We start from the raw sequence: 27,292 nt of genomic DNA on the forward strand, positions 1-27,292 counted from the left end.
AGAGCAAACACTGAGATTAGTCTGATGTCACACTTACACAGCTTCAAAGGTTTAGCTACTCTAAATCCAACCTCATCACTGCTGTTTTAAACGGCTTGTGCCATTTAAAATACTGTCTCCCCTCAGACGTGAGGTCATCTATTTATCCTACTAGCATAAAGAGGATTTTTTAAGTTGTCTAACTGCTGGATTTGGCTCCTTAGTCTTTGTTCTATAAAAGATAGCTCAAAAACCCATATAACGATGATCAAAAAGGTCAAAGAAACGGCTACATTGGAATATATACAGTGCTATAAATACTACTACTGCTGTTCACTTCTGTGTTTTTGTGGTAACAAAGACCTGGATTCATGGCTTCCAAGGCTCATGGACACAGCTTAACCCTAGGTTACCCTCTTTGACCTCTCAGCATCCATAAAGACTGTGAGTGTGAGAAAATACAATAATGGCTTTACTTCCAGGAACACTAGACAAACACTGCCATCTAGTGGTCATAGTACAAAAGTACAGGGTTAAACCATTAAGTCTATAGTTTTATTTAGCAGATGCTTTGTTGAAAAAGATGATAAGGTACAAGACAAGAAAGGATTTAAAAAGAAAGGTCAGTAAATGCCGACATAAAAGGTTGAATTTTTCAGTCAAAGCAGACACCAGTAATAGCACATCAGTTTGATTATTTCTGATCATGTGCAAGATACTGAAAATGAAAACTAATAAGAAAAGAACAGTATTTATTAAAAGGTTTCTGGCAAATAAAGGTCCAAAACAGCAGTATGTGTTACAATTCCCATACTTCATTGATTCTCCATCACTAGTTTTCTTTATGCAGTAGAAAACATGTAAAATATACAGTGCATTTAAAGTATTTAGACCCTTTTTACTTTGTTCAATTTTTATATTGCAGCCTGATGCTACAGTCATTTAAATTGATTTTTATTGTCAGTAATCTTCACTCAGTACCCCATCATAAAGAAGTGAAAACAGATTTTTAGAGATTTTTGCAAATGTATTAAAAATAACAAATGCAATATGACATTGACATAAGTAGTGACGTGGCTTTCACAGTACGTTTCTGCAAACTCAAAGCAGACTTTCATGCATTTTGTTCTAAAGAGTGGCTACTGTCTAGTCTCAGTAGAGGGCTGCAGTGATGGTTTTCCTGCAGAACCTTGTCCCATCTTCACACCTCTATTGCTAAGGTCCCTGCCCCCCTATTGCACAGTTTGGCTGGGCAACCAGCTATTTGAAGAGTCCTGGTTCTGCCAAACTTCTTCCACTTTAGAATTACGGAGGCTACTGTGATCTTGGGAACCTTAAGTGCTGCAGAATTTTTTGAAGCTTCCCTCAGATCTGTGCCTTGCAACAATCCTGTCTCTGAGCTCTGCAGACAGGTCTTTTGATCTCATGGCTTGATTGTGCAGCTGGCCACAAGAAGAGAGGCCTGCCCACATAGCACTAGTATTAACTAATTTTTGACACTGTTAACCCCTTTTTGATACATTCGACCTCATTAACCCACTTTTGACCATTCTTTAACATCTTTTGAACCACTTTTCCTGCATTTTTTCTCCCCTTTGTGCTAGTCTTTGATCCATTTTTGCCACTTTTTATCTTATTTAAATTACTTTTTGCATTTTTTTACCACTTTTAACCTATTTTTGATACTCCTTTTCCCTCTTTCACCATTTTTTTGCAACATTTCAATCTCTTTTCATAACTTTTTGCCCCTCTGTAACCCCTTTTCACCACTTTATCTGTCCATTTTTGCAACATTTCTGCCAACTTTAACCCTGTTTTAATTGTTTTTTACTAATAATGGCTGGCAAGTAAATTTCTATAAAGAACAATCAAATGTTATTCTAAAACTATTATAATATTGATATTTTTGAGGTGGATTTAACAAGGCAAAAACATATTCTTTCCCTTAATGATCTTCTGGGGGCCAGACAGAAAGCTTTGGGGGGCCTGATATGGCCCCCAGGCCTCCAGTTGATGATCAGTGATGTAAAACATGGAAACTTACTTGGTAATTTTTGACACTGGCTCTGCCCCAAAATGGTAACGAGTGCTGCAAACACCAGCATGTCTTTGAAGGCTGGCATTTTTGATGATCTTTGAAGTCTGGGGCTATAAGTGCCTGTAGCAGAGAAAATATAACAATCAGTAATTCATGACTACATTAACACTGGAACCACTGGGCAAATCTGTATAACTAAAACAACCTGCAGGTAACTTTACCTGTTTGATTTTTCACAAAGAGTGCTGATCAAGAGCGATTATTTAACCACTTTCTTAAATGCTTTCTTATGGGGTAAATTTGACCTGCATGGTAGTTTTAGGTATAAATGGCCATTTATAAAACAAGGAGTCATGCAGACATTTTTATGACACCAGGTGCTACACAACAAACTTAGGAAAAATCAGTGACTAACAGTCTCACTAATTTTATCAACACAAGTAATAGACATGATTGAAGAATAGCTTTGGGTAAATTTTGCCTGATGGCTGTTAAAGGGTTAAACCCTGTATATGTATGGCTTTGTTTCTTCTATAACATGCACTTGGTACAAAGCTTTATTTCTTCACCGCTCTGTCTTGTTGTGTTGCTTGTTATTGCTTATTTCTTATTTAGATTTATGATTTCATTCTTTTTATCTCCTTTGTTTCTGCTGCTTTAATGTGTAAAAAGGCAACTGATTGCGATGTAAAGTTTTCTGTAAAGGCTGTTAAATAGAAATAGAAATCCTTCATAGCCAGTATAAAATCGAACAACAAAAGAGATTAAAAACAGGGATCAACTTATTTCAAATCATAGCTTTCTTTATGTTACAGTGAAAGATTTTGAGATGATTTATCAAGAAATAACACAAGAAAAACTTGACAGACTCCAGAAAAAAAGTGATGCCAAATTTCTTTCTTTGCCACACATTTCTATTTCTTCAGTGCAGCAGATCAACTCCTAAGATTAAAAAACACTAAATCATGAGATTTGAAATAACAAACATTTGTTTGCTGCAAACACGGTGCAGATTGTGCTCACATTAGAAGACAAACAGCTGATTAAACCTCACTAGGCTCTGTTTGATCAGCAAACAAACATCTTAGACAGCCTTCATTTATCCTCCTCATTTAATCAGTTAAAGAGAGTTATGCGTAATTTTGTAATTACTCACATATTCCTAAAAGAGAGAAAGTCCCAGGGCTCCTGCTGATGGATCTTGTCCCGGTTGTGAGGAGGTTTCCCGCTCTAAAGTGCCATCCTCAGGTCAGTGTGTGAGCTGAACAGGACAACCATTCAAACTAAAGCTGTGGCTCTCAGAGGAGCCTGACCCCTGAGCTCCACTCCACCTTTGGTCCCCGTGGGATCTGTCTCCTCTCATAGGCCAGTTACACCTACAGCACACCTACAGCACAAAGCCAGTTCACTCGGTCATCACATGAAGGAAATGCAGGTGAATATTTCAAAGCCAGTATAAGTAAAAGTTAACTAAAGAAGGAAAAGATGTTGAAAAATATCTTTATTCTGTAGAAAAGCTATTTAGCTATAAAATGTTTTTTAATGTATCTTAATGTCTTATCTCTTAAAAACAACAATAGAAGAAGACCTCTCTTGAGGTATAATTTTAAATCTCTGCTTTTAAAAGTGGTCACATAGGTTTTTAGTGTATGTTATTCAGGATGGTGTTTTATCATCTGTAGTCTCACTGAGAGAGAGATGCAGTATGTCACAGCTAAACACAAGACGCTCTGCAAACATTCCTCCCAGAGACCACACCTTCAACTTAAACCACCTCAGTGCAACCAAAAACCAGACTGCAGGGAAACTGTGGAAAAGGACAGCGAAATAAAACCCACAGAACAGTTACAGTCAATTGTTGTCCATATTATTCTGTTTTTTAAAGGTGAGGTCTAAGAGTGTAAAAGCACTGTGGCGTTCATTAACTCTCAGTTGAAATTTAGCAGCATCAGACCAAGGTGATCATGATACTAGAAAATTAAACTTTGATGCCAAAACCCGCTAGTAAAAATCAAACAATAATGATGCCCATTGATACCAAAAGAATCCTAGCCCCCCATATTGGGCAATTTCTTCTTTTTAACTACCTAACATTGAAAGCTGAAATGTCAAAATGTTTTTGCACAGTTTATAGTGCTCATTCTTACTCTGGCAATTTTGATTAAACATTTGTCAGAAGATCTTAAGTTATTTTTAAAGCATTTAATTTATTTGATACCAATTGAAGTTGCAATGTTTTAATCACCAAAAAGTAATGTGGCATTGGAAACGGACTAAACACACTAAAATGTCAAGGCTGAGCATATTCTTTATCTATCAGCCGTCACTCAGCATATATATTTGCTATGCTTGCTTGCTATGTTTCTACACCTTGGTTGGAGTCTGACTGTGGCAAATTAAATTGATTGTACATGATCTGGACATACACACCCCTCTCTGTAGTCACTCTGACTGAGCTCCAGAGATCCTGTGTGGAGTTGGGCCAAAGTTCCAGAAGGACAACCATCACTGCAGCCTGCCACCGCCCACTTGTCTTTCACGTGGAGTTTTTTACAAACTCCAAGCAGGCTTTCATGTGTTTTGCATCGAGGAGAGGCTTCCATCTAGTCACTCTGCCATAAGAAAGATCAGTGGAAGGATGCAGTGATGGTTGTCCACCTGGAACTTTGTCCCATCTCCACACAGGATCTCTGTGGCCCAGTCAGAGTGGCCATCAGGTTCTTGGTAGGCTCTCTTAGCAAGGCCCTTCTCTCCCAGTTGTTTAGTTTTCTTTCATCTGAGAATGATGGAGGCCACTGCCCTCTTAGGAACCTCCAGTGCAACATCTTTTGTAGCCTTCCCTAGACCTGTGCCTTGCAACAATCCTGTCTCTGAGCTCTGCAGGCACTTCCTTTGACCTCATGGCTTGGTTTTTGCTCAGCCATGCATCATCAGCTGTCAGGTCTTCTATAGAGAGGTGTGTGTCTTTCCAAACCATGCCCACTCAGTTTAATTTGCAACATAACTAATGGGTCAGTACTCAAAAAGTCCTTTAAGTACTTTCATTCTGGGTTAGGCCGTATACAGACACAACAAATGCATTTCCACAAGCATTCTTCCTCTGCATTGTCACAATGCTGTGAAAGTACTTAAAGGACTTTTTTGATTGCTGACCGCTCAGTTACCTAGTGTTTCTTCTTGGTAGTGCACCATAAGAAGCTCAACCATTAGATTTTACTCCTTTTTGCCTTGTTTCAATCAGTTTAATTTACCACAGGTAGACTCCAGTGAAGGCATAGAAACATCTCAGAAAGATCAATCACTAAACACTGAGTGTAATTTCAAGTGTTTTTGATGTTAATGTGATATCTTTTGTATCATTTTTAATAAATTAGCAAAAATCTCTAAAATTCTGTTTTCACTTTGTCATGATGTGGTTGTGAGTGTAGATTAATGAGAATAATAATGTTTTTATTTGACTGTAGCATCAGGCTGCAACATGAAATTGAAAAAAAGTGAAGGGGCTAGTACTTCCTTCTCCATTTTTTTGCTATTTTCATGCTTGGAGCACCTGGTTTCTTCTCTTTTATTGTGCATACTTTCCCAAGAGCACCACTGTTTTACATTTCTTCTACTCTGACTTAACTGAGCAGCTAGTCATCCCTTTTTCTTCCTAACGTTCCTCATTTAATCTTAAATTCCAGCCTTGTGACGGCATAAAAAGAAAATTCAGGTGATCACCAATTTCAGTAGGATTTTCTTCTGCTAGCACAGTAAAGCTAATATTAAAAGGAGCTCAAATAAGTGAAGCAGATACATGCTGTGGTCTCCACCAGTTTCTGGCGGTTTTCTGCAAGCAGGTTTATTACAAAGTAATGTTACAGTAACAATTTCAGCTCTACCGAAATTAACCATACACTGACATGGATGCACATTAGAATGTCTACATGGAGTGGCACCTTTTAAAGGTCAATGCACACACTGCTGTGAAGTGGCCAAACAAAACAGGGACTTCAGCTGCTCACAAACAAACAAGACTTCAAAGCGCCATGGTTACGAGGTTTCTGCTACATTGCCTTAAATAGTGTTTTCAAAGGTTTCTGCAGTGCTTACTGGGGTTTATTGTAGTATATTGCATTGCCCTTTAAATGCATGTTGGCAGTATATTATAGCACTTAAATAGATAATTGCAGTGTCTCAAATGGTACCATTATGCACCATCTACTCCAAACATCAGCAAACATAAATTACAGTACATTCAGTAACTTTCAGAGCTATCCTGCGCGTTGCCCTTCATTAGTGTGTTTAGAAATGTTAGCTAACCGTGCGGCGTAGTCATCCCAAGATTTTCTAGTGTTCATCAAACCTCTACAGGTTTATTATCAATAAAATAAAATACAATAAAAACAATTTGACATTTTTCACAGAAAATAAAATACATTAAAAACAAAGACACAAGGCCATGACGTTCCATTCTCACATAATATTAAACCATATTTTCCTCTCAACAGAATATTTTACATCTTCGCAACAATTTAAATAACACTCAACACATTGCAGTCTTTAAGTTAATTCTCCAGTGTCCGTCACGTGTTTAGGGTGCAACTAGCTCCTGGGTTTTGTGTTTTCAAGGCCACTGACTATCGCTTGGATCCCTTGGCCAGCTTGCTTGTGGGAGTGGTTTTTCTCTGAGGAGTGGGGATCTTGGAGGGTTTTCCTCCGTGTTGTCGTGATGCAGAACGCGGCGTGGCTCTGGAAGAGTCACCGACCGTCTCGGATGCGTCCGAACACACAGACTGGATGTCTGAGATGTCAAAGTCAGAGGCGTCACTTCCTCTGCGACTGCTTCCTCTGCTGCCGGCTTTACTGCCTGGTCGGCTCAAATTTTTTCTTGGCTCTAGAGAGGAAAAAATCCAAGGAGTCAATTAATAAAACATGGACAACCAATCTTAACCCCAGTGGTGCAATACTTTGAAAATAATTTTGGAAGATCAGCATTAACAGAAAGTAAAAGGAAGACAGTTGAAGTTTAAGGAGGTTCTTCTTGTGTAATTTTTTAAAGAGTAACAGTGCCTATAAAATTAATCACCTTCTTTGATGTTTTACCCTTTAACTGACTTTATAAATCATGGACAAAATGATGTGGCTTTTCAACAACAACAACAAAAAAAAGAGTTTAAAATCAAAGTGAAAACAGATTCCTACAAAGTGATGCCAGTTAAATAACCAGGGATCACCTGAGTGCAGTAGTTTCAATGTTGTGGGTGCTTTCATAAAAGCCATAACGCTGTGAAAATGAAAAAAAAGAAAAAGAAAGTCTTCAGACATGGCTTTCTACTCACCACCTATTGTCTGTGTTCGAGCTTTGAGTACAGCAGCGCTGATCAATGTTCCCTCATCACCTGACTGAAATCCTTTTCCTGACATGAAACCAGGCAGACGTAATTTGCTGCCTTGAACCGGCGTGCCCTGTGAAAAAAACACAAAGTTAGTCACTTTCATTTGTAAACATTGGTAGTTAACTGCTTGGTGCTAAAAGAAAGAAAAAATTACGCTGAAACTTTATGGTTGTACTAATATATGTGAAATGAGTCGAGTTAGTCTTAAATTTCACAAACAAACAAAAAAACCCAAAACCCCTTTTAAATATGTAAATTTGTAAGAACAGTTGAAGCTCTTTCAGAAGAAGTTAGTATTAGAAATGTGTTAAACTTGTAGCCATTAGATCATGTCCTAACAGCATGCAAGTATTAGATATTGTGCAGAAGCATTGCGCAGTATCAACACTGTACTTCTCTGCCCTGTGAAGTTCAGTTTCTCCTTGTATAAAGATTTGACAGCTAGAACTTTTGTTCTGAATGTGAAGACAGACAAACTTTGGCAGCGGTGAGCTAAGTAAAACTCAGATCCCATGAGCATCATGGGTATGGACAGTAATGATGGTCATGGTCAGTTAGGGCTCTCTTAAAGGATTCGGTGTAATCAGTCTGATTTTGCGGCTGATGCTTGCTTGCGTTGCCTGCTGTTAGGACACCAAATGGTTAGTATTTAAATTATTTTCCACCTGTAGTGTAAGAGAAGAAACAACCATGCATACACAGATGAAACATACAGTACACTTGTTCATACTGTAATGGCACTGAAGAGAAAGACATTTTAAAAGGCAAGAAACAATATATTCAGCCCATTAGTAAAAGAAAAAAAACCTTATTGACCCAACTGAAATCTCTAAATGTTGGACTGTTATTTAAATCCAGTTTCTGCCAGATCTATCATTGATTCTTCTTTTGCTAAATACAACTGTTCTTAAATCCCTTCAATCAATAATTAAATAAGTCTTTGGTAAGTTATGTGCGCAGTAGATTTCAGTTGAGTCGATAATCTGAATCGTTCACACCGTGTTCTGCATATGACGATACCTCTGAGGATGAACCCTGGCTCCCAAAGGAGTCTGGTGATCTAAGAGGAGTGGATGGTTTGCTGTTTGTAAGCCAGGGCTTATCATAATTGCGGGTTATGTGTTGGGGAGTCTGGGGAACAATGGCAAATCAAAAAAACAAACATGGATTCAAAAATCAAAAGCTATGAGAAGCTATAGATGTAAGAAACAACAAAAAACATGATCAAATTATGAAAAACAAAGACATGGAGGCAGATAAATGAGGAAACCTTGGTGGAGGATGATCGCTATGCTGACACTTCTATGCAGAGTGGGGCATCTTACCTTGATTGTGGATGATGCCTGATGTGCGGGGACCGGACAGCTCTGACTGGACATGGATCTGTTGGGTGAAGCTCCTCTGGATGACGGCCGAGATCTACGGCCTCGGTAGCGGAAGCTTGCCATCACCTGAGTGGTGCCTTCTGGGAGGATAAACTTCTCTCGCAGCTCCATGTTGGTCCTGCCTTTAGCTGAGAAAACAAAACAATCAAAATAAGTAAAATGATATCTGCATTTGTTTAGCCTAGTAAATATATGGTGTCGATTATGAATGAATGATGAGTCAACACTTTATTTTCCAATCTGATTTAATAATTTCCTCAAAAGTTTGTAAGAAACAGCAGTTTCATTTAGTCATTATGCCACTAAAATAGGAGTTTTCATTTATACATGACAAAGTATTTATTCACTTTCTATTTGAAAATTATGATTTTTTTTGTTTGTTTTTCTCCCACTTTTTTATTAAATTCAGAAAATGAAAACATGTTGTTATTTAATCTACACTATAACCTTTCACCACTGAAACATGGGAGTTATTAAATCCTTAAAATAAGTATGCACTTGTTTGTAGATGCAGTCTATTTTTGGGGGCTCTCTGAAGCAGGAAGAACAGTTTACGCTTTCTTCCTTTGTGACAATTTTCACTTCATTTCACTTCAAGTCCACAGCATGCATCTAATCTGCAGCTGTGCAGGTTTTTTAGAGGCTCTATTTCCATGTGAAATTGCAATCAAGTTTACTGCTTTAGCGGTAATCTCTTATTTTTACTTGTGCAATCCTGTTTTTAGCTTCCGAGAAACATCTACAATACGATCAATTTTTAAATTTGAAGGACACAGAAACTTTTACATGTGCTTATATTCTTGCAACTAGATTAACAAAAATATATTACTATACCATCTGCAGTTGGTTCAACACTCAGCTTTTAACCAAAACAAAGAGATCTGAGCATATCACTCCTGTTTTATCCTCTTTAAACTGGCTCACCATATGTTTTAAATTAATTAATCCAATTAATCTCAGCAGCCCTAAAAGACCATTAGCTATTATATAATAAAAAAATTGAATTGGTATTATTTGTCCCTGTAAAAACATCAGTTACTAAACTATTTCCAAGAAATTATTAGTCAAATACAGACCTGCAAAATAAAGTGTTACCACAATTTGAGTCTTATTTTGAAAAATAAAATACTTTAAAATTATAAAATGCTTGGTTTATTTTTTACTAAAGAAACATTTTTAGAAATCCCATGCAGTTTCACATCTTAGTCCAACAGAAGCAAAAAAAAAACTTCTGCAGAAGTTGTGAAACAAATTTTTGTCTTTTCTGACAAGCAACAACCTGCTTGGACTAAATACATGGTCAACATATAAAAATAAATCCAAATGCACCTAAACCAGGGGTGTCCAAACTATGGCCCGGGGGCCAAATGTGGCCCGTGGTCCAATTTTGATTGGCCCGCTACTAGACTAATATTGTAAACAAGACATCTCAGCAGGAAGAATTATTTGATGATTTTTTTGTGACTTAACTGAGACAGTAAAAATGTTGGCAATCAAAATAACAATATCTTGTTTTCTAACTCCCTGATCAGTTTCGGCAGCAAAAAGCAGTACCAATAATATCCAAGGGGCAGAGACAGTGGCAGCTAGGACCAAACAGCGCCCCCTGAAACCTGACTGGTATCCCCAAAAACCTGGAAAGGATTATCTATTTGCCTAGTCAGCAGTTAAGCGTTAGTTCAAGCAGGCCACAGAATCAAGCTCTACCACAGTCAGCTGATCTAGCGCAAGCCCTCATCAGCTGATGGCCAGCTGACTCGTTCTAAGCATGCTATTGGCCATTCGCTCTCATGCGGCCTTACTTAAGCTGCTCTTGCTTGGCCATGCTCTACTGCTCTGTCTGCAAGCTGCTCTTGCAACCTTCCTCCACCCCAGCTCCTCCTTTGCAATGTGATACACCTTGTCATATTAAAGTGGCCCCAACATCATTATATATTTCTGTATGTGGCCCTCAGTGGAAAAAGTTTGGACACCCCTGACCTAAACAGTCCCAAACCAAAAACAGCCCATGACAACAGAAGACAAAACAGGAAACATAAATTTCCCAGATAAACCAAAGACGATCAGCACCAGGTATGTTAAAAACAAACTTGCTTTCATGCAGTTTTAATCCAAAGCCTGACTCTGAAATAAAAATAGACTTCCTTTAATATTGTTTACACTTTGTTTAAGAAGGGCTTTATTATTGGCTCTAATGATGGTGTTGTATTTTTTTCTTTCCAGGTAAATGACTGTTCTTTCACCTTTAATAGTTTTTAAAATGTTTGATTGTCAAGCAAACCTGGAAACTGCAAAAGAAGCTCGTCCGAGAGCAGCAAGTTTCATGCTGTGAGAGACAAAAGAGCTAATGTGGCGTTAACTCCTAAAAAAGAAGCCTCGGAGAAAAGTGCCAGCAGGCGGTGTGACCCACACACAAACAGCTTCATGCATGAACACCAGTGGTGACAGAATGATGGATGGCTGTGAGTGGAGTCGGTTTAATGTGGATGATGATTGTCACACACCGCTACAGAAGAACACACCAGCACCAACACAAGCAGCACACGCTTGGATGTGCGGACACACATACCACTGTGGGTGGGTTCATGGAGCAAGGTGAGAAAGTGTGAGATTTGCCAACCTATAGGAGACTGAGTAATTGAAGAGTTTGATTCCGAGCGCAACATTTTGCTCCCGTGGTGATGAACTAGAAGAAATGATATCATGTTGAGCAGGAGGAAGGATTGGCAGGAAAAAACAGAAATAAATAATTAATACAGACGATAGCAGAGACAAGCAGAGTACATTAAGCTTTTAGACTGGAGGGAGGCACAGATACTCGGTTAAACATGCTAAAGGCAGATTTGTCATCAGTGTTTGTAGATGTAACTCCTTCTAGGATGAATTCTAGCCAGAACAAGCATATTTTCTTAAAGATAATTTGAGGTCATCCTTTATTTTTATAAACATCTTGGTTACTTCTTTGGAGCCTAGGGTCTGTGCTATGAAAGAGACCTAATAAAGAAAGAAAAACAACCACTGACAGGACTCCTTAATATAAGTACCATGCTTCAACCAAAGGAGGAAGAAAGATACAGACTCAGTAGTTTCCTCCACTTGTATTCAAAACAAGGATTAAACTCTTAAGCTTTCCAAAGCTCAGTAGATCTGGAACTGAAAAACACTAATCCTTCAGACTCAGCTGTGATGAGTAAATACTGGCCAATTCATTAGGTACACTATCTTATTAATGATAATGTCTAATCAGATAATCACATGGCAGCAACCAGTGCATTTAGGCATGTAGACTTGGGCAAGACCACGCGCTGAAGTTCAAAGTGAGCATCAGAAAGGGGAAGAAAGAAGCAACTGAACGTACCATGGTTGTATGCGCTAAATAAGCTTGAATATTTAACAAAGTGCAATCTATGGAAATTTTCATCATCTCGAGGACCAAATGGGGGCAGCTGGACTTGCTAGCCTCTCCTAGAAAAGGTTTCTTCAGTTCCAAATGTGACCAGGGCCAGGGATGGAAATAATGCCTCTGTTGATCATTGGTATGCTAATAATCCAGGAGCTCACCTGAGAGTCGACTGCCAACTTTTTACTTTAAAAACTACAGTCTTTTAGAGGAGGGGTAAAATGTATTCAAGAACCCCAATGAAGTCCAGTTGCCTCCATTTGTACCAAGATTTGAATAACAATGACCTACACAGGCACTTTTCTTTAGAGCTTACAGAGAATGGTGATAGAAAGAGAAAATATGCAGAGAGCAGGGACAAAATGCCTTGTTGATAGCAGAGGTCAGAGGAGGATCAGACCGGTTCAGGCTGATAGAAAGGCAACAATAACTTCAGTAACCACTCATTTTTCCTTGAAGTATGCAGAAGAGCTACACTGGGTGCCACTTCCATCAGCTAAGAACAAGAAACTGATGCTACGATTCACACAGGCTGACCAAATTTGAACAACAGAAGACCGGAAGAACATTGCCTGGTCTGATTAGACTTGATTTCTGCACCAGCTCAAATGCTGATGCTGACAACATGAGGGGCTTCCAGACCAAAAACAAACATGGCACGTTCAAAGTCACTTCGTCTGCCTTTTCCCCATTTTGATTCTTAGTTGGAACAGATCATCTTGACCATGTCTGCATGCCCTATGCATTGGTTGCTGCCATGTCGTTGGCTGATTAGATATTTGCATTAAAGAGCAGTTGCAAAGGCATGCCTAATGAAGTGATTGGTGTGTGTGCAGAAAACCTTTAAACATTATAAACCAGTGGTTCTCAACTGGTGGGTCAGGACCTAAAAGCGGGCAGTGATGCCATTTTCAGTGGATCCCAGTGTATGCCTGGCAGAAATACTAAGTCAAAAAGTCTATGTGGCTTTTTTAACATGTTTGATATGTGTTTTCTCTTTGTCTTGTCCAGTGTTTGTACCATCTGAGGTTCAAACCACAATATTCATCATCAAATTAATCTGATAAGTTGATAAGTATTAGAAATTTGGACGATTACTCATTAAGAAGTAGGTGGCGGGCTGTTGGGATAGACCAGCTGAGAACCCATGCAACAACAGATTTGTTTAATTTAATTTCAGAGAATCCTTCTAACATAGAGAAAAATGTAGATTAGTCAACATAAATCTAAAGTATTGACCAGTTTTGTACATAATCCAACAGGACTGTATGTATTCTTAATTCAGTCTTTTAAGCACAAGCCCCTCTTCAAGGCTTCTTGTGTTGAACTTTTGAACTCACCTCGACAGGGATCGTTCTTTACCAGGAACTCATCCAGAGCCATCCAGCCTCCTCCCACCCTCACCATCACAGTGCTGCGCAAGATCCGTACCAGCCGGAGCTGCTGAGAGTCTCCAAACTAGAGCGGGGGAAGGAAAACAAAGAGGGGAGGTGTGAAAACACTGACCTAAGTTTGAGAACTCACTCACTGCAGACTAGAAGCTGTGCATCACTGGAAACCAGACCAGTTTGAGGAATCAAACTTAGTCCAATCAATTTAGTCATTCTTCATTTTATTGTCAAATTAGACAACTTCAATCCAAATAATCATGCAAATTTTAAAATCTCATATTCAAATAGCAAAGAACAATTTGATGTATCTGTTTCAGGAATGATTTCTTTTCCATGTTGCACAGATTTTTTTTTATAGAAATAGATTAAAATTGTAAAATATCAATTCCTTTAGTTTTCATTCTCAAAGACACAAATTACACAAAAGATCAATCCAACTGGTTTCTTTCAATAAGACTGTGCCAATATGTATGATTAAAATCTACTCTTTCTATTGCGCTATTAAGTCCTTTTTTATGCTAAACTTCATTGTACTAAATGAGCTTGTGCTATATTGACTTGAATTTTCCCATAACTGTGTCTTCCTATGTATCATTTTTACGAAGCGTGGTATAACTGTTGTTAGGTCAGATGTATTAGCTTTTAATGGCTAACTTTAATATTACTGATAAGTAGCTTTATACGTTACTGTAATACAGTAAAATGTATACATTTGAGTAACTGATACTCTGAAAAATGTCTGATATTTCAGGATCACAGTGTACAATTAGGTTATCTCTGAAATATCACAATAAAAGAACAGGGTTCCCACCTTTCCAGGACATTTTTAAGGACAGTTTAGTGTGTATGATTAGAGTGCATCATTGACACCATTATGTTCCAAGTCTGATTAAAAATCTATGACTATAACCATGAGCTCTTCCGTGTTTTTAAATAATGATGAACTGGGCATAAAACAATTTAAATACACCCGCAGACGTATAACACTGATTCTACCAATACGGATTTGGACTTCCAGTTTTTTGGTTGATGTCAAAAGGTCAATAAGAAAAGGAAATACGATCATTTCAGTTTGATATGTAAAATAATTTTACACATATGGGACAGTGTTCCATACTGACAGGACTGGCACTAGTAATGTTTTCATAATTTCAGCATTCTGTCATTTTTAAAAGGAAAAAAATCTTCCTATATTTTACTACCTGTTAATCATTCATTCTGTAAAATTGGAGTCCATGTAATTTAATTATCCTTGTAATTGTTTTTATAAAATATTGTCAGTGGGAGAGTTTACAAAGTAAAACACATAATTATATCATTCAGTTAGCTTGATTTTGGCTCGCTTATACCTCTTTTTAAGTTTAATTTGCATTGTTTCAGAATATTGTTCTCTGTAAGAACAGAAGTTATTTTAAACTTAGGCATTGTTTAGTGGGCAAAAAACACCTATAGTTACACGTGCATTTTGTGTAAAAATATTTATTTTCAACTCGATATGTAATTACTATTTAACTTTATCTATGTGAATTTACGACATTTTTTAAAATTCTAACTTTTGATGTGACAACTTCATATTTTTATCAATATTTTTTGGATGTCTTATATCAGTAAGTTAAAATGACAAAAAATAATTTTATAAAGTTGAGGTTGTGCTGAAAATACTAATACCAAACATGAGCATGGTAAACAATTTCTGAGTGTATTAACAAAACGGCAAAAACAGCCAGTGGACTTATAAGGGTAAAATAATTTTCAGGAATATTTTGCTTTTTCTCTGTTTTTTAAAATGTTTTTTCCATTACCTGAAAAATGGTCTAGCTTTTTCCACATTTCTGGTGGTTTTCCGGGATGTGTGGGAACCCAGAAATACATTTTAAGTCAGGCTTTTATTTGTTGAGTTTTAGCTGTCTAATATATTAAACTGCAATGACCATATTTATTCAAATCCTGCAGCTTTAAAACTTGACTGAAGCACAACTTTAAAATATTTTTTAAGTTAATTTTTGGTTCAAGGCTATAAAGTCTGACTTCTTTGGCACTGTCATGCTTCAGTCTGCTTCTGTTGTTGCCTGACTACCCTGTAAAAAACATTAACAGCAGGCACATTGTTACACCACTAGGAGGCACTACAGAATAACAATTCCACCAACCACACACACCAAACAACAAGCATGTTATGGATGTGAATGGCTTAAGGATTATGAGGTGACAGAGGTCGGCCAGTTGGATGTGACCACGGGCATTAGCACAAAAACACAACACGAGACAATCACAGCCGCATGCTTTCTGTCATCAAAACAGTTTCACATCATGATCAGGCCACAAACAGCAATCTCCTGCACTCTGTAGCACTTTTTCTACAACTAGGAGTCAGGATGCATTCACACTGATGCAGACCCAAATGCAGCTAGCTCTTATGACACACTGAGAACAACATGAGGAATGGTTCTGATCGGTTCTGTCTAATGCACCACGGTGCGACACGCAGACATGACCAAACACTGATGACCCTCCGCTAAGTGTCGACTATCTTATATGTCTTCTGGAAACATCTTTCACTTGTATGATTATCAGAATGATTTAATGTCGCTGGTGATTTTAGTGATCAAATACATTAAAGGTGATGATGATCCGAGGAAAAAAGGCACAAGACACATCTTAAGAATAACCATTTACCAGAATACAGCTTTCCAAAACTGCAACGTGTAGGTGGGGGGTAAGATTTTGATTTTCCCTGTTTGCTATTGTCTCATCGCCGATTAAGGAGTCATGTAAGCAGTGAACCAGACCAAACTGTCAAAAGAGTTATTTCAATTTAATGTTGTGTGATACATAAATACTTCAATCTACCCCGTCATTCTAACATCTCCCATTATTAATCTTACTCCAACAAGAAAGCATGTGGTATATGAACCCATGACTTTAAAACTGCAACATGCAATTCATCAAGACAGATTAACTTAGCAGATAAAAGCAAAGTATTCATTGATATCATCAAAGTTAAAAAAGTAGAAAACAGTGTCAGCCAGTGTTAGAGGAAATCATTCCCATGAGACTGAAGCGCCAAAGGCAAGCACACAGAAAGCATTTTATGTCCGAACAGCCCAGCAGATGAATTTTATGTCTGTGGACCGATAAAAATATGGGCTGGAATGGTTGTGGCACTTTTATACAGCCTTTTCTGAAACTCAAAAGCAGATATATGAACATTGACTACACTAATGGTCACCTGGATTGTCCTACGTTTGGATCTTTGGCATCAGAATAATCTCAAATATGCAAGAATCACATGAAACATAAATAAGGCCATCTTTTCAAATTAAATTTGATGCTTTGGCTTTGTCTTGGATTTCAAACCAAACCTAGGTCAGTGTTCCTTATGGATTCAATCAGACGGCTTTAGAGCTTTGTTTCTACTTCTGAGTTTCAGTCTTTAAACGTCAGCCAGGAATCTGGGCAGAGAGTGTTAATTGGAAGGCAAACATGGTAAATGAGAAGCACAAAAGGTTTGAAAGCAGAAAGAGGGTAAAAGAAAAACAGAGGACTTATGTGTACCTGGTTTCCAAGGTAGAACTGGTGATGTGAAAAAACAATGAAATACAGACAAGTTAGACTTTTAACAGCAAATTGAACTCTTACCTTCTATGTTTTTTCAGCATCTTTTACATTTTAACATTATGTCATTGAATGTGGCAGTTCTTGAATTAAAATATCCTTACCCGGTACTTGTTGGCACCAATTTGCTCCACTTGGAACCGTTTTGGACATTTGCATTTTGCTACTTGTCGTGTAACCTACAAATAGAAAGCATTTTATTGAGTCATTATTCTGTAATCATGTCTCTTGATTTGAAGGTTTTAGGCATGAGCATTTTCTTCACCTCGTCTTCAATTTTGTCAGCATCTGTTAGTGGTTTGTAGGCGTCCTTGTTGGGGTGAAGAGCCGCCACAAACTCATAGTAGTCGATGTAGCCATCGCCATCTCTATCAAATATGTCTGCCACTGCGCTCATCTCCAGACGACTGGTGGGGAATTCTGTCAAAGTTTTAAAAAGATTCTGAAATTCAGTAAAGTTTTTGTTGTATTTGTGATTTAAGAACACTAGAGTGCACTCTTGTGCTCATTTGAGAGAAGATATGACAGGATAGTGTTAACAATTTTGCATTTATTAGAACTTAAATGTGGTAAATTAGGAAAGACTAAATAACCTATACTTTTGAGTGTAATTTTATAGCATTTTTAGCAGTTTTGCACTGAAATTAAAAAAATAACATGGTCATATATATATTCAACCATGAAATGTTTGATCTAAACTGTAACATTTTTAAATAGTGAATTAGTTCTTTGCAAGCGACGCCACGCAGAAGCACAGAACTCCAGATAGGGGGCAAGAAGTGATTCTGATATAAAGAAGCACTAGGAAAAGGCCATGTTTTTTCCGTCAAGCACTTATTCAAAGCTGTAAAAAATTTGATTCACACAGTGGTATTTAAATGGGTTATTTTTTTAAATTGAAAAAAAATGCTACTTATCAGTTAAATTGATTTTTTAAACTGCAATGCATCCTTTTCTTAATACAGTGCAATAAATGTCGTGTCTGCCAACAGTCCTATCCGAATGACCGATATCATCCTACTTATGTGTTTGTAGTAAACATTTAATATTCACCTCTGGGGTTCGATATGAAATGAAATTGGCCTTTTTCCATTTTATTTCAAGCAGCACAATCTCCACTTTAGAAATATCTAAGTATTCTGTATTCTGGAGTTCAGCGCAAGATTGTTTTACAGTTTGTTTTACTCTTGACATCATTAAAATTCTGAATTATCTTCACTCTTCTGTGTGCACAGTCCTGCAGTCTCATGCCCTTATATGGGCATACAAGAGACATGTCTCTATGCTAATAAGGACAACTGCCTGAGCTTCCAGCTTGCAAGAACATGATATTCATCAATTTAAGAACATAATTGAGAACAACTTAGCAGTTTAAGACCGTGTCATGACATAGGTTTCTCTTGGAGACAAACCTTAGAGGAATATTAAAGAATGAGGCCCACTGTTTATTTCTTTGATTGGAACGTACTTGAGGAGAGGATGCCCTCGATGAACTCCTGTCGGGTCACTTTGCCATCCTGATCCTTGTCAATACGGCGGAAGAAGTCCATGACTCTGGACTTTTTATGGTTCATCCAGCGCATGTAGCGCTTCCGCCACACATCGAAGTCAAAGTTGGCAAATTCTTTCAACTAAAAACATAAAAAAGTGGTATGAGTAAACACAAAGACAACAAATCTGCAGAATAAAGCGCTGAGTGCGCTTGATTACCTCCTCCAGCCTGTCCAAAGCATCGTTGAGTTTCCTCCTTCGGTCCAAAGCCAGCAGCCACACGTGCTGCCACTTAGTGACCAGCAGGTTCACCCTGGGGTTTTTGGTTTCAATGGGAGCTTGTGTTGCTGACGCATACATGGTTTGTGTGGGAGAACGTTTTCCTGTTTGTGAAAGACAAAAAAATGAACAGTTACATCATCCCAGGTGTTAAAACTGACACGATGAGGATGTGGTGTCACCCTGCAGTGACTCAGCTCTAGACCAGATGGCTTAGGTCACGCTCTGTGAGTGTTATTTATGCGGGACCTACTTCCAGTTCTTCCTTTGCCAAGCACAGGGATCTGAGACTGGATTTGAGGCTCTGGTGCAGCTTTCCTTTTGTGTGTCTTTGTGATTTTGTCAACATCTGGTTGCTTCCTGGTCATTTCCTCCATGAATGCCTGCAGGGAAACGTAAAACGTGAGCTTCGAGTTCATGCTCTATCATGCATCTTTTCAAAAGGAAATCAGAACAAACACAAAGTTATCTGTCGTTTTACTCTACCTGGTGCTCTGCTATCAAGCTCTTGACCTCCTCGATTTCTTGAGGCAGTGGCTCCTTGTCCTTGTTGTTGACATTAGTCTCAGCCCACTGCAGCCATGTCAGCAGATTTTCCAGAAGCTCCTGAGTGGCTAAAAGCTCTGTAAGAGCCGTGGCCAGTCGCTGCTGGTGCTGCCTGGCCCAAGCCTGAACCTGGAACGGACATATTGCACAAATTACTGGGGTTGTCATGATGGTAGAATTTAAGACTTTGATATAAAACTAAAAATCAACAACATAATTACAGGTTTCAACACCAAAGCAACAAAAATAGAAGTCCTACGCACCAAATATTGGCTATTTTTTTGTTTTTAATTGCCAGACAATGCAGTTGCTGGCAAACTTATGCACACTCTTTAAACTACCCAAAACCACTGTCACCACCTCTGCTCTCTGTCTGACACAGGACGCATAATAAAACTTGTTTGTATTTGCAAATCTGAAAATTTGGACGAACCACTGCTGCTTTCTCTGATTTGCTTGTGGCAGCTTTCGGCAAAAGTATGACTAAAGCTTGGTTATTTTTAAAGCTCTGGTACTTTGGATTTGTTCTTTCACTAAAAAAGTTGAGTGTTATACATTTTGACAACCTTTAAAGTTACAACAATCATCAGACGGTGTCATATGTAGTCATTTGTGTAAAAAAAAAAAGGCTGTAGGAAATCTTCATTATAGCAAGAAGTCTTCAAATTTGAACCTATGGGTCTGACAGAGCAGACTGGCATGTATGCAGGAATGTGGATGTGAACTGACCTCTTCGAAGCGGGCCTTAATGATGGTGTTCCAGTGTTTGATGGTTGTGATAGAGTCTGGATGGCAGATGCTTAGAATAGCCTCCCCCATACTGGTGGCTTTATTTAGAGCCACTCGCTTTTCCTCCAGTTTCTTCATGAACTCCTAAAAAGTATTTTAAAAAAGAGAGTATAGTTACTTATGGATCTAATTTATGTTTTATCCATCATGTTCTCCTTCTATACCCCCCCCACCCACCCACACACACACACACACACACACACACACACACACACACACCAAAAAAAGCAAAAAAAAAATTTAGCCAACAGCTTCTCTAAGAAACTTTGACTTTGTGTGGATTTTGTCACCCTTGAAGGATGCAGCCGTGTCCTACTATCTTAGAAGAACCTTAGAAGGGTACAGATGTAAGGAGTATTTTTTCAACAACAACATAATCCTCCTGCTGCCTTGAAATGGCCAACTCTGAGAAAATAGAAATAGTCTTGTTTGCCTTTTTAAGGTCCTTTAGAAGAATCAGAATCTAGTTTATTTTATACAGAGTTAAAAAAAACCTTTCTATATAGGCTTAAATGCACTGTTGATAGTAAATATTTGAATTTCTTGCCTTGTGTTGTTCAATAAGCGCCTGCAAAGCCTCCTCATCATCAGGCAGGCTGCCATGAAAACGCAGACTCTGCTCGGCCTCAGCTAGCCACTCCAGCAGGATGTGAACAGTTGAGTGGAACTCCTCAGCCTGTAATAAAAAGACACACATTAGACAGGCTCAAAGGACAGGTTTTTCTTCAGTTGAACCACTGAAAGGCCTCAGCAGTACCTGACACAGAGCCTGCTCCAGTCGGGCCTGTTTGGACACAGAGAGGTTGCACACCGTCTCCCAGCGAGTGCTCAGCTCCTGCATCTGGACTTTGACCCAGGACGAGTCATCGTGGCTGCTCTCAATCAGCTCCCTCGCTGATCGTTTGAGGGCCTGAACGCTTACGGTCCGCTTTCCCAACTCCTTCTGGAAGACCTGCAGGGAGCAAGCAACAAGGTACACAGTTACCCTGCTACTTTAAAACACAGCATGTGCCCTTGCTTTTAATTATAGACCCTTTTTTTTTTTTGGTTTCTACAAGGAAACAATATATCTACAATCTATTTCTGAAATATTAAGTTTTCAATCCATAACTCAGCACGTATCTTCTACGATCAACTGTAGGTGTTTGGTTTGACTCAACCAAATAAACTTTCTCATAGTTTTGGATTATTTTGGGGGGCTTTTGCCTTAATTTAGACAGGGCAGCTGAAGAGACACAGGAAATATGGGGAGAGAAAGTAGAGGTGACATGCACCAAACAGTGCAAGGACTGGGAATCAACCCTTCAACCAGTGCTTTGAGGACTATAACCTCTGTATATGGGCCCCCTCTCTATCCACTGTGCTAAACCAGCACCCATCTTTCTCATATTTAATTTAAGTAGGTCCACAGGAAAAATGTGCTTAGATTCAGCTTTAAAAAAGCCCAGCTGTTGGTGCACCAGAAACAAGAGAAACTTGTTTTGGTGGTGTAGTAATAGTCATCATTAATCAAACACTGTAAAATGAGCAAACACACCAGTAGCTTCACAGAAAACTTCAAAGAACACTGGTTCTTAGTGGAAAAGTACCACAATGCTTCCTGTTTGATGTGCCTTTAAAGTCCATTATTTTTATTGTAATAAGAAACAATCAACAAAAAATCACAGGGTGGTTCATGTTTGAATTAATTTTCTATACTGCCACCAAAGACCCTTTTTTCAAAGCCAGCTTCTAACTGGCAGACCAACAAAGTGTGGTATTTTTAGAGATCAGGTCATGCTTCTTTTGTGGGTCAGGTGTCTTTTGTTACCTTGTGGTTGTCTATCAGGTTGAGAACAAGGTCTATGTCTCCATGTACGGGCTGGTCCTCAGCCAGCTGAGGCTCCACTCTGTACAGCCAGTCAATGAGAGCCTGGAGAGCGTCAGTAAACTGGCCTGAGAACAACAGGGCCTCCTCCAGCTTGTTTTGTCTGCAGGAGAATAGAATTTATTAACAATGAATAAAGAGGTCTCACAAATTCTGCACAAACTCTGCAGATTTTTCCTTTAAAATAGGGTGTATTCCACTTATTAAATGCTGTTTACGTTGCTTCCAATTTTCTTCATATTTCTATGATTATTATGCAAAATTAAAAAACAAAAATGCATGACCTGACTTAAACGCTGATTCTGATTCTTTGCATGCTTACCTTTCCACTGACTTCCCACAAACAGTGTCCCATTTATCCCTCAGTTCGCTCAGCATGTCGTCCAGCTTCTGATTATCATCCTGGAGGGAGGTCTTGTCTTTTAGGGCCCTCCCTGTTCGAGTGGTGGTGTCATACACAGAGTGTTTGCTGCCCAAGGCCTTTTGGAACTCCTGAATATGAGAGACGTTGTCAAGAAGTGTACGGTCCAACCAACATCCATTTTACTGCATTTAGAACGTAAAAAAGCTGGCTTTATCAGTCTCTGTCTTTAGATGTGTAAGGTTACATCTCTGAGGATTTTCTTGCTGTTACTGCTGGCATGTCAGACTGCATCTTAATTCTTAATCTGCGTGTGTTATGCGATTAAGAAGACACTATCCTTTAACAGAAACAAAAAGGGGTCAAAACTCAAAAGCCACTGCTACCAAGGGATTAAAAGTATCCAAAAGCAAGGTCATCCCTTGATACACTTGGTCCATCCCAGGATTATGATAGGATTAGTACAACATTCCCGCATAACACTGTAGAGACAACAAGAGGGGGCTGAGTAGTCTGAAATGCAAGCAAATGCACGACTAATGCACTCAGCAGATACTGTTATCCCCATAAATAGCTTTCACTAAACATATCACACATAAACATGCAGCGTGTAAAAGCAGCCTCATAACTCTGACTCATAAAAAGTGGATATGATGCAGACGCTGTTTCTGTGAAATGAATGAAAGTGGAGATGCTGTAAAAGGTATCTGGTTATTTTAACAGTCATTCTTTCTCCAGTAAACCAAGATATGATGATGATTCCACACCTTGTGTTGCGCCAGCTGAATCTTTATTTTGTCCGGATCGTTGGCAATCTCCACTTCTGAGTCCAGGGTCTTCTCCGATTCGTCCAGCCATTCCATCAGTTTATTCCAAGTTTCATGGAACTAATGAAGGATGAAAAAACAAACGCAGTGTAAGGCGTTTTGAAAAGGTATGATTTCATTTGATTTATTGCTGCGGTTTGTTCAATGTTTACACAATCAGGTTTCCAGGCCAAGAAAGAGAAGAGGGCCCATACTAATGCTGCACACAGAACATGAAACAAGCGTAAAATAAAATACCTCAGATTTACAGTGATAATAAAAAGATTTAACAGCAGTGTGGTTATTTAACAGGTGGTATATGCTGTAAATGCACAGAGGATTACCTGTTTCGCTCTCTTCCTGGCGTCATCAAGCAGACGGCCACGCTCAACAGAGCGCTGCACCAGCTTCTCCCAGCGGCCCTGCACGCTCAGCAGCAGGTTCTTGATCAGGACCACATCCTGTTTCTGGCTGAAGTATTTCAAGTGTGTGCCTGTTTTGTCTAGCTCGATGATGTGTTCCCTGTGGGAGTTCACCTCGGTAACAAACATCTGCAGATAGCACAGGGCAGAGCGAGGAGGAGGTTAGCAGTTAATGCAAATGAAGTAATCAGTATGTTAAGTAGGAATTTACTGAATGTCTTGTCCAGCTATGAGGTCATAGCTGGCTAAATGGAGAAGGTGAATATTGAATTAGTAAGCTTTAAATAGGATTTTATAAATCCTGTCCATCTCTTTTCAGTGCTTTCATTATGAGCTCCCAAACTTGTTGAGCTAGAGACCAAATTTAGAAGTTTGTGCTCTTGGGACCCAAACTTCCAAAATATCATATACTGCTGTAAAGTCACATTATAAGTAAAAAAAAAAAAAAAATCCCATTTGACCATTGTGCTATTTTATATTTTTTTGTTGGACTACTATATCTGATGTTATAATTCAACGGCAGGGTTTTATTCTTGTTGTAATGTGGAACTTGTTTTGATCTGTTTTATAAACCCTTATCTAATGATTGAGCTGTTTTTCATTAGTGCAGTGGATTAAGCTGTGAACTTTTTAATATTTGGTTAGGAAAATCCTGAAGGAAAAATGCAATTGTAAGAAAATGCAATCAAACTAATGTGGTAAAAAGAAATACAGTATTTGTACATAATCCATTTAAGGTAAACTATTAAAGTAAAGATTATCTCAGGAAATTATTCTTTGTTGTGCTTTAAATATTTTTGCACTGTCTTCACTGTTTTGAACTAGGAGATGCTTACTTCCTGTTCAGATAAAAACTGACTTTTATTTTGAAAGAGGATAAAGGAACTCCATCGAAGCTGTGGCAGAACTTTAATACTACAAAGACAAGCTTGGTATGAATTACAGAGTGAGCAATGTAATAAGCAAAAATGAATGTAAAAGAGTCAAAGTGTTTAATGTTTAGTCACCTTTGTGGAGGTATTAAGCTCCCACAGTGACTAATATGTTATTGGTGTAAACCATAAAATCATCACTCTAAAAGTCATATAACTTTTTAAGAAGTCTGTATTTGTTTATTTTTAAGCTTTCCTTACCAAGCAACCCACATATAAAACATGAGACTTCTTCTCAGCATTTCCAAAGGCTTTGATGAAGCCAACATTTACAGATGTTTGATTGATATCACAGACATCATGGTGCAATTTTTATTTCAGTATAACTCAGAGTCAGGCACCAATTGCTCACTCCCTACAACAATGTCAAGCCAGAAGACGTCTGCAGATGTCACTGAGGGTGGCATGAAGACAAGGGGAGGTGGGGGGGTTTGGAGTGACAGCTTCTAAGACAGCATGTGTAGCAAAGACCCGCAATTCTATTTTAATTATGAAAATAATTTAGTCATTTCTCTTTATTCATGTTACTCTGAAAATCGGCGACCAAATAAAAACTGCTCCCTAAGTTTACGACAGACTGACATGCGTCATATTTCATCTCTGGTCCGTCTTGTCTAAATTCATGCCCGTTTGGTTTTTGGTGCCTGGGCTCTTATAACGGCTCTTGTGATTGTCAAGCTAATTATGTTGGCTGTATTATCAGCATAATATCAGTATCAACAGTCCTCTTGCTAAATCTTTTATATTTTCCTGTTTTAATAATTTAACGTTACACTGATTTAACTATGCAACTGCAATTACAAGAGTTAAGCATTACAGTGCTTGCTTGGGTGATGCTGTGGGTAATATCAAAGTGAGGGAGGGAGGTGGCTGGGTTGCGTTACATGTACAGATTTTATTATTCATATTTCAGGGTTTTTTTTGTAATGTATTCATATGTTATTTTATCTTCTGTAAATGTGCTATCATATATCACATGCCATTGTATTTGAAAGTGAGAATCATTTCACAGCAAAGCTGTGTAACCTAATTGTTTTTGCAAAAATTACCTTGTGCTCATCAATCTGAAACATGATGGTCTCCAGCATAAGGGACGCGGGGGAAACCATGTTCAGTGTCTGCTCGGCCTGTGTGAGCCAGTTGATGAAGTCCTGGAGAGAGTTGTGGAAATCTGTGGCCAGCGTCAGGGCTTCCTCTAATTTCACCTGAAGACAAAAAGACATTGTCAGTGCTTTCTGATCATTCATGGAAATAATCCTGTTACCTTTTCAGTCTAAACAGAGCACTATTTATACCTGTATAACATCACACAATGCTGAAAACAAGCCGCTAGGTTGCTACAACACTGGATAAAACAATTACACATCAGTTGTGCCAAACATGACCTCTGTTTAGACAGAGGAAGTCAACGTCTCCGGAGAGGGAATGATGAGCTTTTAATTGAATGAGAGAAACATTCAGAGTGACTCCATCGCTGAAAAACATCCATTTGTTACAGCTGAGGGCCCTGGTGTAAATAAAATTACTGATATGATGAGAGTTATAATGTGTTTCACTCATTTGTTGGAGGTCATGTTTGGAGTCAGGCTAAATATGGAACTGTATTTTCATAGTCAGTTCTTATTTCATTATTGCAGTGCTTCTTTCTGCTTAAAAATAGAGTACACTGGGCTAAAGTGGTGTCACATTGCTGCAGAGTTTGGCCAGCAGCTGCAGCTCTGTGCAGATCTAGTGGACTTTGAATTCCCTGGACCTGGACCAAAGTAAATAGGAAGCAAAGCAAACTGTGGAGCCGCCAGAAAGAGCAACTCCATATCTGGAAGTAGAGTATAACGGGGATGAGGATTTATTTTTTTGCCACATGAAATGGTGTTTATATATTTTAGACAGAAAAGTTGGAAAATTCTCCAAAGGAACAGTAAACTAGAGTCAAAAAACAATATCAATCATCTTTATTTTGGCTCTTTTATGTCTTTTCCTCTATAATTTATTAACATTCCACCATGGAAACGTATGAGACAAGACCGACGGTTGTTCTGACTCAGACAGTAACACTCCTGCTGTGATCTACAGTGTGTAACCACATCCTTTCCCTTCTTACACCGTTCATTACCAGCACCGGGATTAGAGGCTTACATCTACACAGTCATGGCTCAAGTGTCTTTCAGCAATCTCACTCAGGGACTGAAAGCTGAAGTTGTGATTCATTAAGTTGCTGTTCTCACCACAGCTCTGTCTGCATACCTTTCTCTCAGCGACCTTCCCCTGCACGGATTCCCATTTGTCCTTGAGGTTGGAGAGGTCCTGCTCCATGTTGCTGTCAGGGCCCTCAGGCGTCACGGCGAGCAGCTGCTGACCCTTGTTCATCAGCTCCTGATACAGCTCCTCCTTCACCTCCAAGGCAGAACACAACTCCTAAAGAAATGAAGACAAAGACACAAGATGAGCGATGGCTTCATGAAAACAGACTAAATTACAGACTGACTCTAGTTTTCGATGACATGAGGGTGATACCAAAGTGTGAAAGATGATACCAAGTGTGTAATCTCTATTTACAAATTCTATTGAAAATGTTTAATCTGTATGGGTCTGGATTTTCAGCATGAGAAATAT

General features: G+C 38.6%; 2 protein-coding genes across 16 annotated transcripts in view; both read right to left on the bottom strand.

The window, feature by feature from the left end:
* zmp:0000000760 (collagen alpha-1(XXII) chain) overlaps positions 1-2,102 on the bottom strand; it is a 28,730-nt gene extending 26,628 nt beyond the window's left edge. The window contains exon 1 of the mRNA XM_041789226.1: positions 2,024-2,102. Within this exon, the coding sequence (XP_041645160.1) occupies positions 2,024-2,102 (79 nt within the window). The remainder of the gene's footprint in view (positions 1-2,023) is intronic.
* A 3,695-nt stretch (positions 2,103-5,797) lies between these two features.
* The window catches only part of dst (dystonin), a 172,688-nt gene continuing 151,193 nt past the window's right edge, over positions 5,798-27,292 (bottom strand). For 7 of the 15 annotated variants that reach the window (XM_041788868.1, XM_041788869.1, XM_041788878.1 and 4 more), the window contains 22 exons: positions 26,924-27,094; positions 25,729-25,884; positions 23,670-23,876; positions 23,287-23,406; positions 22,481-22,650; positions 22,102-22,261; positions 21,049-21,243; positions 20,839-20,967; positions 20,232-20,375; positions 19,443-19,631; positions 19,210-19,339; positions 18,897-19,060; positions 18,655-18,817; positions 17,452-17,606; positions 17,291-17,365; positions 17,127-17,144; positions 13,521-13,638; positions 11,350-11,466; positions 8,721-8,908; positions 8,416-8,526; positions 7,339-7,465; positions 5,798-6,893 (listed from right to left, as the gene is read on the bottom strand). In XM_041788868.1, coding sequence (XP_041644802.1) covers positions 6,637-6,893; positions 7,339-7,465; positions 8,416-8,526; positions 8,721-8,908; positions 11,350-11,466; positions 13,521-13,638; positions 17,127-17,144; positions 17,291-17,365; positions 17,452-17,606; positions 18,655-18,817; positions 18,897-19,060; positions 19,210-19,339; positions 19,443-19,631; positions 20,232-20,375; positions 20,839-20,967; positions 21,049-21,243; positions 22,102-22,261; positions 22,481-22,650; positions 23,287-23,406; positions 23,670-23,876; positions 25,729-25,884; positions 26,924-27,094 — 3,264 coding nt within the window. In that variant the 3' untranslated portion in view covers positions 5,798-6,636. The remainder of the gene's footprint in view (positions 6,894-7,338; positions 7,466-8,415; positions 8,527-8,720; positions 8,909-11,349; positions 11,467-13,520; positions 13,639-17,126; positions 17,145-17,290; positions 17,366-17,451; positions 17,607-18,654; positions 18,818-18,896; positions 19,061-19,209; positions 19,340-19,442; positions 19,632-20,231; positions 20,376-20,838; positions 20,968-21,048; positions 21,244-22,101; positions 22,262-22,480; positions 22,651-23,286; positions 23,407-23,669; positions 23,877-25,728; positions 25,885-26,923; positions 27,095-27,292) is intronic. The other 8 variants (XM_041788873.1, XM_041788882.1, XM_041788879.1 and 5 more) reach the window with 4 other exon arrangements.

This window comes from Cheilinus undulatus, linkage group 6, assembly GCF_018320785.1.
Source record: "Cheilinus undulatus linkage group 6, ASM1832078v1, whole genome shotgun sequence".
In the NCBI taxonomy this organism is placed as follows: Eukaryota; Metazoa; Chordata; class Actinopteri; order Labriformes; family Labridae; genus Cheilinus; species Cheilinus undulatus.